At 37.8% G+C, this 12,249-nt stretch overlaps 1 protein-coding gene across 2 annotated transcripts in view; it reads left to right on the forward strand.

Annotated features, from left to right (window-relative positions):
- Positions 1-10,521, forward strand: part of LOC141336081 (adhesion G protein-coupled receptor L1-like) — a 54,047-nt gene extending 43,526 nt beyond the window's left edge. Inside the window, exons 19-25 of one of the 2 annotated variants that reach the window (XM_073841584.1) lie at positions 505-596; positions 1,957-2,125; positions 2,204-2,359; positions 2,442-2,538; positions 6,323-6,445; positions 6,588-6,605; positions 8,440-10,521. In XM_073841584.1, coding sequence (XP_073697685.1) covers positions 505-596; positions 1,957-2,125; positions 2,204-2,359; positions 2,442-2,538; positions 6,323-6,445; positions 6,588-6,605; positions 8,440-9,272 — 1,488 coding nt within the window. In that variant the 3' untranslated portion in view covers positions 9,273-10,521. The remainder of the gene's footprint in view (positions 1-504; positions 597-1,956; positions 2,126-2,203; positions 2,360-2,441; positions 2,539-6,322; positions 6,446-6,587; positions 6,606-8,439) is intronic. The other variant, XM_073841585.1, reaches the window with a different exon arrangement.
- The last annotated feature ends 1,728 nt before the right edge of the window (positions 10,522-12,249 follow it).

The raw sequence follows: 12,249 nt of genomic DNA on the forward strand, positions 1-12,249 counted from the left end.
ATATAAAAAGTTTAACACAAGCCATCACATTAATAAGCACACAATGCACCAACTACACACTGATGGTATGAATAAAAAACATCTGGCTTTTGCTTTCTCTGTGCACAAGGTAGGCTATGTCAGTTTGAGGTCATACTTTTGTCATAGTTCTGAAAAAATAGAGGGATCCAAACTTCAAGTACTGGTGTTTATTTACACACATCAAAACAAACCTGAGTGCAAAGCAGTGTTTGTGCTTTTAGTTTTGCAAACTCAAACTGAGTGGTTTTGCCATAAGTATTAATAGTTTTAGAAATTGTGCTATAAGAATCATAGTTAGGGTTTAAGCCATCAGAAAAAACTGTAATCTCAACATCTCAACTGTATGGTAAAGTTTTATAAAGAAAAATAAATTGAAAAAAAGTGCTTGAGGCTATTTGATAGATGTCTACTAATAAGAATACATTTCAGGGTGAAAGTTAAAGGGTTAAAGAGCCCATCTGACCATTGAGCTCTTGTGTTTAGCTGAACCTGGCTGTGCTGGTCATCACCATCCACCGAATGCTGCGTCACTCCACTGTTCTGAAGCCAGATTCCAGCCGATTCGACAACATCAAGTAAGAATGCAGGGGTCTGGGGCTTCACACAGTTCCTTGGCTTCAGCACATAATATTTGCTGGAAATCTGTTGCTACGAGCACTCTATCTAAAAAATAATACAAGATCCGGATGTAATAACTTCCTGCATGGTCCGTGTCTTTTGATTTCCTGTCTGTGACTCCAGTTTCCTGTCTGAGAGTCCTGTCTCCTGTGTTCCTCATGTGATCTGCCACTTCTCATGTAGAATGTTCCAAATCATCACAAGAATTAAAGCAAACTTGCATTGTTTTTCTTGTTTCTGCAGTTCTTGTGGCAAAAAATATTTACAGATCATTGACCAAAAAAAGTCAATAAAAAAAATTCAAATTTCTTTTTTTTATTATTATTTTTTTTTAAATCAGGTTTTACAGAACTGCAGTGGACACTGTTATTTAAGTCTCATTTCTATGCCATCTTCGTGTTTTTGTTTATATATTTTAGATTATATTTACTTTTATATTGTATGCTTTCATTTTAGTTAAAGTTTTTGTCAGTTTGTTGTGTTTTAGGTTTTATTAGTTTCTAGTCTTTCTTAAAGCATTTACTTTTTTCAGTTTTAGTAATAGCCATTTTAATTTCACTGAAAATAATGCTTTCCTTACTTAGTCTTGTTTTCAGCCAAAATGTCTCAAAATTCTTAAATCAAGAATGATTTTCTAGATGGGTAACAATTATTGTCTTGTTTTTAGAATAAACAAGTCAGAATTAAGTAAATTTTTCACGTAGAACAAGCAAGATGATCTGCCAATGGGGTATGGAAAAAACCTTATTTCAAATAATTTTGACTAGTTTTTTTCTGAATGCAAAAAAAAAAATATGTTTTTTTCTCGTTTAGAAAATCCTTCTTGAATTACGAATTTTTAGATATTTTGGCTGGAAGTAAGACAAAAAATGTAAGATTTTTTTGCAGTGTTAATAGCCATTTTTGTCTATTTTATTCTAATTGTTCTTTTTTTGTTTTAGTTGAAGTAATTTAATTCAATGGCCAATTGTATTCGTTTTTTATGTCTATTTGGTTTATATTAATGTTATTTTCAGTTGTAGTCATTTTAGCTCAACAGGTGATTTATTTGTTGTTTTAAAACGTGTTTAATTTTTATTAATTTCCTTTCAGTTTTAGTTGTAGTAACGTTATGTGAATTAGACATTGGACCTTTGCAACTAACTAAAATAAAATAAAGTGTAAGTTTTTATGATCTGTTTTATATCTGTTAACATTAAATGTGTTACAGTTTGTAATGTAAATGCAATGCTTTTCCTGTAGTTTTAGTTAATGCTGTATCACGAGAGTGTTGATAACAGTGTGTGTGTGTGTGTGTGTGTGTGTGTGTGTGTTGAGGTGCTGGACGCTCAGTTCTGTCACGCTGCTGTTACTGGTGTCTCTGACGTGGATCTTTGGCCTCCTGTTCATGAACGACAACAGCGTGGTGATGGCGTACCTCTTCACTTCCTTCAACGCCCTGCACGGCATGTTCATCTTCCTCCTGCACTGCGCCCTGCAGAAGAAGGTGTGTGGCTGTTTGTGGCTGTATCCTCATGTGTTTGTCCTCATGACCCGCTTTCACATGCAGTGTTGTGTTTAACAGGTGCAGAAAGAATACAGCAAATGCTTGCGTCAGTCACCCTGCTGTGGCCACGCCTCCTCCACCGGTTCCCACGGTTCCCTCAAGAGCTCCGCCCACCGAGGCAACAATCGCTACTACGGTGGCAGCCAATCACGACACGCGCCTGCACAACGACAGGTAATGCTCTGTCCTAAATATCAGCCTTACAGGAATTTGTACACCTGTGACTTAAATCTCACCTGTGTTTGTGTGTGTTCAGAGCCGTATCAGGAGGATGTGGAACGACACCGTTCGACGGCAGACTGAATCGTCCTTCATGGCAGCTGAGATCAACAACACGCCCACACTCACCCGAGGTGAAATATACACACACACACACACACACACATATACACACACGCATCCAATGTGAAAAAATCTTCCGATCATTCATTTTTTCATTTAATATTAAAAACAGAAAAATAAGAAAATGGTTCCTATTTTCGTAAAAAAAAAAAAAAAAAAAAATCATGCTAGATTTTTCCGATTTTACGTTCAGGGCTAGAAAATGAATAAACGACTTTAATTTTTGAAATGCCCCTTTCTGCTGATTGCTCAACCAAACATTAAAGCGTGTCGTCAATTTTTCCACAGTTCTGCGTAGCAGAATCGTGACATATTTATCCAAAACAACTGAATTAAAAAATGTATCATTAAAGATGACGTATTTAATAATATTAGAAAAAAACTGTATAAAAGTAAAAAAAATCCACCTCACATGGATCGTAGAAGATTCTGGCTGCTTTCTTTTCATCATTTCTAGTCTTGAACGTAAAATAGGAAAATCAAGCACGATTCTTATTTTTTCTTTTTTTTTTAAATGAAAAAAGGAACCGTTTTCTTATTTTTCTGTTTTTAATATTAAATCAAAAAACGTATGATCAGAAGATAGCCTGATTGTGAAACGTCCCTGTTAATCAGCATTTCATTTTAATTAGTTATATAGAAAAAATCTACATTTTGCTCAATTTTATTAACTGAATAAAGAAATGAAAAAGACTGAAATCATTGTCTGTTTATTATACATAATTAATAGATTCATTTATTTAATATATTTATAATACACAAAAAATATTCTAAAATGTCAACTTTATTTAAAAAGGAAAAATATTAATAGTAACCAACCAAGAATCAATTAAAACATGATATATATATATATATATATAAATGTGATGCGATCTGGGAAAACCCATCGGATGTCGCACTGGGACGTTTTCAGGAAATTTGAAAAATAGGTCGAAAGATACTTTTTTGTCAAAAATAGGTTTTCATTCAGTTATTATTCTATAACATCTAATCTATCATCTCTGAAATTATCTTGGCTAAATTCACTTGTTTAGTGCGGAAAAATAGCAATTTATTGCAGCAAGCAGAGGTGACTGTATTTTTCTTATGTTAGGAATGCGCTGCGCTCGCTTTTCCAAATGTAAATTACAAGGTACATTATTCGTGCCATCTAAACATACAAGGAATGATCAAAAGTTCAGACTATGCCCATGATAAACGACAGAAAACAGATGTTAATCTGTTTGTGTAATGATGCAGTATAGCGCTCCTGACTTGACCAACAGCTCTCGTTAAACCTGTGAAGTGAAAGTAAAACCCGTCTTACTTTAAACCAGTTTTTCTCAAAATTCCATTTGTGGAAACCACAGCTATCAGCACACTTAAGACTTTTGTTCAAGCTATGGACAAAATAAAAACAGTTTAGGAACGGGCTTGAACTCGGCTTTCGTATGGTATCGACACCTAAAAAAGGTCAAATTTCACCATGTGTTGGGTTTTCCTAGATCGCATAACATATATACAGTGTATATATACACTCCCCTCCAAAAGCATCAAAACAGTGAGGCCAATTCCTTTATTTCTGCTGTAGACTGAAAACATTTGGGTTTAACATCAAAACATGAATATGAGACAACACTGGATCTGATACACAGCATTAGAAGATAGCACCTTTTGTTTGCTCATGTGACAGGTGTGTTTAGTAGCCCTGGTGTGTCCTAACACATTGATTACTCAAACAGTAAATAGCACTGAATGTCTTCGCTCAGTTTCAGATTTGGGTTTTGCCCGCATTTGTAGTTAGATGTGTAACCAACATGAAAACCAAAGAGCTGTCTACCCTTACGAAAAAGAAGTTTATTGAAGTGTGCTGTTAGTATACTTCTTTTAAACTAAAAATAGAAAAGTATACTTTCAGTCTACTTTTTATATACTTCTCAGCATGGGCATCGGATCCATTGTACTTGGGTGGGACAGAACCCACCCACTTTTGAAGACCAATGATATTGGACCCACCCACTTTTACCGGCTCATTTTGTACATGAGCGCCGTCAGACTCAGTCAAATCCATTGTATGAGGAATGCCTTAATAAATTAAACTCCATTTAGCTACAGCCTTAAATTACATGCTGCTGTTTCCTCAAATTCATTTCCCATTGGCTTATTCAGAGTGCATTCCCGAGACACAGCAATGTAAACAAAGCAGCGTAACGTCTGCTCAGATACACCTAACCCTACCTGATACTTTATTTCAACTTTTCGATTATTTAATTTATTTTTATTGAAAACAAATACCAATCCGATGTGATGTGATAAGTGAAAAGGGAGACGATTTCGAAAACGATTTCACCAAAAGGCGGACTCCAGCGTCAAAAATGATATGTAACTCGTATTATCACTTACACCACTGAAAATGTTGTTTAATAGTCGTCTTTTGTAATATTTGTGGCCTGTTTGCATTGCGTAAACACACACATTAAAAAAAGGCACCAGTCTACAGAAAATGGCATATACTACAGTAATTTTTTTCTAGGGGAGGACCCACCCACATTCATTTTGCTTCCGACGCCCATGCTTCTCAGAAATATACTATGACATTTAAGTATACTTGACTTAAACTTAGAAATGTCTAAATATGTTTCAGCTATACTTTTGCTCTGAAAATCTGTGTTTTCATTGTTATACGCTAGGGGCGCTATTGCACATCTTCTGAGCAGAATTTCCAAAACACAAGTGAAGAAGAAACCGAAACAACAGATGCTTCCACATGTAATCTAACACAATCGTCAGACCTAAAACAGCATCAAAACCATAGATACTGTATGGAAAACGGTGTAACTGTATACTTAGTAAAATAAACTTGAAGTATACTTCTTTTTAGTAAGAGTATGGGTGAAAAACAAGCAATTGTGAAGCTGTGTGAAGATGAACAATCAATCAGAGCCATTGCACAAACATTGGTCATAGCCAGTACCACCATTTGGAATGTCCTGAGCAAGAACAAAAACACTGATATACTAAATAACAGACCAAGGAAAACATCAGCAGTTGACGACAGAAACATTGTGAGAGCTGTCAAAAAAAGACCCTTAAAAATACCCAGCAAAAATAATGGATTTGGAATTGGCCTCACTGGTCCCATACTTTTGGAGGGAGTGTATTGCTAGTAAAAAGGTAAATCTGAATATGTGACCCTGGACCACAAAACCAGTCTTAAGTCGCTGGGGTATATTTGTAGTAATAGCCAAAAATACATTGCATGGGTCAAAATTTTTGATTTTTCTTTTATGCCAAAAATCATTAGGAAATTAAGTAAAGATCATGTTCCATGGAGATTTTTTTGTAAAATTCCTACTGTAAATATATCAAAATGTAATTTTTGATTTGTAAAATGCATTGTTAAGAACTTAATTTGGACAACTTTAAAGGTGATTTTCTCAGTATTTTGATTTTTTTGCACCCTCAGATTCCTGATTTTCAAATAGATGTATCTCGGTCAAATATTGCTCTATCCTAACAAACTATGCATCAATAGAAAGTTTATTTATTGAGCTTTCATGTGATGTATAAATCTCAGTTTTGTAAAATTTTACCTTATGACTGGTTTTGTGGTCCAGGGTCACATATGGAATATGGAATATTACTTTATTTTATATGGATTTTTTTTTTATTCCTCCCACAAAGTACACCATTTTTTTTAGTTTTGTTAGAATTCTTTTCCCTGAAATCCACACCCAAAGGTCACCATTTTCAGAGAACGACCCCTGTCAACTCACACAGCTGAAATGTATCACTGATCGTGCTGTTTCTCCTCAGGCACTATGGGTAATCACCTCCTAGCCAATCCAATGCTACAGACCCGGTCTGGCTCCTCCCCTTACAACACCCTATTGGCTGAAACATTCAACCCCCCCTCACCAGCAGTTTTCAACGCCACTGGTCAGTCTGTGTGTGTTTGTGATGAAAAGCACTGTTTTGCGTGTTTTCTCTAAATGTTTATATCTGTATTCACTTGTTCTTCTGTTTCTCCTCTCTTCTGTCTTGCTCTCTCTGTTCTGTCTCTTTACGAACTGATCTGCAGGCACATTCAGAAACTCAAGTATGGACACGTGTTCACACTTTCTGTCTGTCTGTGTTTCTTTCATTTCCATGCTGCTCCTTCATCTTCAACTCCCTTCAGTGGTTCAAATCAAGCATTCATAAATGATAATGTCTCATTAATACAGTAGAACATTTACGTCACAGCCAGACATCAGATTTTCCAGTGTTTTAGATTTTTCTTACTGTAGAGCTAGACTACAAACATGAAAAAAGAGACAACTAGGGGCTATAAAAGTGTCTGGTTTAGAACGGGACAAGGGTGAATAACTGATGACGAATCGTTAATTTTAGAATTATTCCCATTTACTATGAGCAAACTGGCAAGAGGCATGACAGAGTTGGGGTTATTGTGGAAAGAGTGAATGTTGATGTTCATCACTTGCATGAGAGAATGTAAACGGCAAAAGCATCACTGTATGCACATGCATTCATGCATACGCAGCACCTGAAACCACTCACTCATTCAGAATCAATTACATATCAATGCCACCAGTGTTGGGGAGAGTTACTTCTAAAAGCAATGCATTACAATTTTGCGTTACTCCCTAAAAAAAGTAACTAAATAGTACGTTACTTAGTTACTTTTTATGGAAAGTAATGCATTATTATACTTTTCAAATCTGGGTAGGGTGTCTATTTTTTTTATCTGAATTTTGGCAAATGTAAAAGCCCTTTCACACCAAAAGTGAAATGAATTCACCTCAGGCTGAAAGAAAAGCAGTCATGCATTCAAGCACAAATGTTAGTTTATCTAAAGTAGTTTTTGCTTATTCATATGGTTTAATCTGGTCATCAAAGGTCAGCAGCAAAGATAATGGTTAATACAATGGGATTAAGTACATAAAGGATATTTGTATTATTTAACATATTTAATTATTGCAGGTTTGCGTTATATTCTGAGTTTGCATTTCACCGTTTTTATTCATTCTGAAGAGTTACTGATAAATTAATGCATGTTCACATTTAGAACTACAGTATCATAATGTTTACTCCTGACTTCCTGACAGGAAAGTTGTCAATCAATACATTTTTTTGAAAAACTAACTCAGATATGTAACCCTGGACCACAAAACCAGTCTTAAGTCGCTGGGGTATATTTGTAGCAATAGCCAAAAATACATTGTATGGGTCAAAATTATTGTTTTTTCTTTTATGTCAAAAATCATTAGGATATTAAGTAAAGATCATGTTACATTAAGATTTTTTGTAAAATTCCTACTGTAAACCTATCTAAATGTAATTTCTGATTAGTAATATGCATTGTTAAGAACTTAATTTGGACAACTTTAAAGGTGATTTTCTCAGTATTTTGATTTTTTTGCACCCTCAGATTCCAGATTTTCAAATAGATGTATCTCGGCCAAATATTGTCCTATCCTAACAAACTATACATGAATAGAAAGCTTATTTATTGAGCTTTCGTATGTATATATCTCAGTTTTGTAAAATTTAACCTTATGACTGGTTTTGTGGTCCAGGGTCACATATATAGATTTTTTTTAGTTTTTATGTACAGCACTTTGGTCAATTCCGTTTGTTTTTAAATGTGCTTTATACATAAATATCGAATTGAATTTAAATTAAAAAGCAATGTGTTATTTTACTAGTTACTTGGAAAGAGTAATCTGATTGCGTAACTTGCGTTACTTGTAATGCGTTACCCCCAACACTGAATGCCACATTCACTAAACAACCTTGAAATTCAGATTGACTCTTTAAAGTAGTTAAACTAAAACTTTCCAGATAAAGCTGAATTCACATTTCTGAAATATTTAATTCAAAAAATCAGATTTTAGCTGCCACGTAATCAAGCATCTCTCTTTGTCCCATAGAGGGCACACTGTCGCGAAGCCGTGAGTCTTGTGGGCTAGAAGGAGTTCGGCTCAACGGAAACTACAACAACAGTTACTCGCTTCACGGAGGGAGTTCGGATCTACTGGGGGGCGTTCCTGTGGGATCCGGGGGCGTGTCTGGAGAAGTCAGCCCCGCCCTTTTGACACCTCGAGGGGCGGAGCCTGCTGGCGGTTTGAGGCGGAACCTTTCTGACGCAGCGGCATTGGAGAAGATGATCATATCCGAGCTGGTTCAGAGCAACCTCCGGCCTTCCACCGATCGCTTCGGGAATGGACCGAATTCCACAATGCACCGGCAGGATTACGCAACGTCGACAGGTCACCGAGAGCCTCCGCAACGGCCCTTGCCCCGGCCACCTCCGCCACCCCCGCAGGACGAGGAGGAGCTGCTGTACAAAGCTCTTGAAAAGCCACGCCTCCCGGACAAACCCCGCCTACCCGATAAACCCCGCCTGCCGGATAAGCCACGCCTCCTGGAGCACGCCCAGTCCGTGTTCTACCAGAGCGAGGAGGACTCAGAGAGCTTCTCGGCGGAAATCACAGATGGTGTGGGCGGGGCCGGACCAGACTCCACCTCCCTGTACGCACGGGACCGTGATTCATCCTATCCCGACAGCAGTCCCGAGGCGCTGGGGGCGGAGCCTCATCCCACGCTCCCGCCGGACGAGCTGTACTTCAGCGCGGGACGCCAAGCGCACATCTCCGCCTTTTACCAGCCTCCGCCTCGCAGGACCAACGACGAGCCTCGGCTGGGACTGCAGCCCTCGCAGGGGGAAGGCGACGGACAGATGCAACTGGTGACGAGTCTGTGACTAGGGCGCTGGTGACCAGGACACGTAGATCTGGAGGAGGACAATGAGGGTGGACGTCTTCAGCATCACCATCATCATCCCAAATAGTACCTGGGCGAATCTCTAGAAATCTTGCGTCTGGTTTGTAGGTCACCCCGCAAACAAGAGTGTTCTGATTTCACTAGTGAAATGTGAGCTGGACGTGTTTTCATGAGATTCGCGCATTAGTATGAAACTACTTTCAGATAATGGAAACCATTTTCGTGTGTCCTGAGATCTCCGAGCAATGCACTAAAAGCCGTGGGAGATCCCTGTTTAGATGATGATGATGATGGCAGTGTTGGCTTCCTCCTCCACGTCTCTGTTTCCTGGTCACCCGCACACCCACCCTGCTCATCTCACTGCCATTCAAGCACATCGTCTGTCCTTTCAAAGAAGAAACCTTCTTATCGGGTAGTTTTTCCTCCATTCGTCCATCCTCCATCTCTTCCCTGCTGAGAAAACCAGTTCAAACCATCCTGAGCTGGATATCTATTCTCCTGACCTGGCCAAAGTGGTCCATTTTGCTGATTTTGGATGGGAGACCATCTGAAAACCACCTTAGGCTGGTTTAAGCTGTTTTTTCATTGGGGTTTCTTTCATTCAGGGTGGTGTGGTCAGACCTTTATTAGAATGTGATAACACGTACACCAGAGACCGCAGCTCTTACATGCCAAAAAAAAATCACACATTTACACTTTTGGGGAGCAGCTACTGTCGGGATCACGCTCTCACCGTCATAGAGGTCAAAGGTTCAAAGAAAAAGAGTCACGGGTTCAACACGACTGTTGTTTTCGAGCAGTGTGGCGGATAAAAGAACACAAACAAACTCTTAAGCCACCTGTCTGGAAGCCAGCCAATCATCCACGTTGGCATTCAAGGCGCTGGCCAATCGTGTCGTTGGGTTTTGAGAATGTTGACTCAATGCTCCGCCCCCCTTCCTGTGTTCAAGTAGGTTGATCGAGGACGTGACGTTTAACGGCGGGCAGCCGCTCGCAACTTCCTGTAAATATGAACTGAGGGACGCGACGTCTCTGGACATGCTTCTCTTTCACTTACGAGTTTATGGTTGAAAAAAGTCTTAAAGAATATGTAGATGAACTGATGACACTGTCGCCTCTTTCAGTCTTTTTCTCACTCTGTCTCTTTCGGTCTTTCTCGCTCTCTGAGAGTGTTTCATGTAAAAAGATAAGAAATGTTTTTTAATCAAAATAAAACGGACAAAAGCAAACACATGCTGTTTAGACTTTTCCTCCGCTGATTTGTCTAAATGTCATTCAAGATCTGTGATGAGCACTGGGTTGAGCTGGTCCAGATTTTTGGCTGCAAAGTAAAGTTTGTGGTAATAATTGCCTTATCCCGGTTACAGATGCTTATAGGATTAGTTCACTTTCATAACAAGAATGCACAGATAATGTACTCACCCCCTTGTCATCCAAGATGTCTTTCTTCCTCAGTCGTAAAGAAATTTTTTTTTTTTTTGAGGAAAACATTTCATGATTTCTCTCTTTATAATGGATATGGATGGCGCCCCGAAGTTTGAACTTCCAAAATGCAGTTTAAATGCAGCTTCAAAAGGCTCTAAACGATCCCAGTCGAGGAGGAAGGGTCTTATCTAGCGAAACGACCGGTTATTTTCGAAACAAATTGACAATTTATATACTTTTTAACCTCAAATGCTCGTCTTGTCTCGTCTCTGTGCAGTGAATGTCTAGTCAGTAGCATCCGGTTCAATGCAGTTAGGGTACGTCTAAAAACTCCCATCTTGTTTTCTTACCTAACTTCAAAATCGTCTTAGATCGCTGCAAAAGTACCAACATAGTGTTTACAAAGTGAACATACAAAGAAACTCAAACTCCCTTTACAAAAAAAAAAAAAAAAAAAAGGTAAAAACAGCATTATAAGACGATTTTGACATTGAAGACATAAACGAGATGGAAGTTTTTCGACATCCCCTAACTGCATTGACCCGGATGCTACTGACTAGAGACTGACGCTGTTACAGTTTTAGGGATGTGATTTTTCCATATTTATATGGACTTCTGTATTTTCTGACCTAACGTGTGAATTGCATAAATCCAGATGAAATCAAATGTGTTGTCAGGACTGTTTATAACTCTATCTTTTTTCTCTTAGTCATATCTGATCAAATCCCGCCTGGTTTGGTCCCCAGTGCTGCATTATCATCATCAGCAGCAGCATCTGGTATCGTTTGGGTCTGTGTTTTAACGCTGAGGTGACGTTTCAAGTTCCTACACGGCTCTGAATTCATAGCTTGAGTTTTGTCACATATTTAAAGTCATTTTTTACTAGAAATAATCAATTTAATCCAAATGTAAACCACAGAGACACTGAGGATGATGGCATGTATAAAAACCAGTTTCTGTGGTGTGGCAGGATTCCAATCAGGGAAACTACATCTAATTCGTCAACAACATCATAACAAAGCATTGAGTGACACAGTTAAACTTTAATTGCATTTCTTTAACCATTAACCTCCAACTCATTTTCATTAGTGTCAGAAAACATGACAAGCACAATAAAAGACCACAGTATTTAGAGAAGACAAACCTCTCATTAATCTTATTTTTGAACTAATTTCTCAGTTAACAATCCTTTACACAAGAAGACTTTTGCCTATATATTTTGTGTATTTTGTCTCACTCCACCAAATTAGTTTTGAATGTTTTTAAGCTTAAAACAACTGAAATAATTAAAAAAAACAAAATATGCTAGTATTAAATAATCCAATAAAATGGTCCAAGCACTAAGCTTTTCATATTCTTAACCACAAATCACTGAAAAAAAAAAAAAATAGCAAATGCACTTCTTAAAAAGCTTAGACTTAAAATGACTTGTCAAGTCATAATTATTAAGAGTCCCCGTGAAATCAAAATGAAAGTTTTTTTGGCTTTTAGTATGAAAGAAAATTAGTAAATGCACTTTTTAAAAAGCCATT

The sequence above is a fragment of the Garra rufa genome, chromosome 6 (assembly GCF_049309525.1).
Source record: "Garra rufa chromosome 6, GarRuf1.0, whole genome shotgun sequence".
In the NCBI taxonomy this organism is placed as follows: Eukaryota; Metazoa; Chordata; class Actinopteri; order Cypriniformes; family Cyprinidae; genus Garra; species Garra rufa.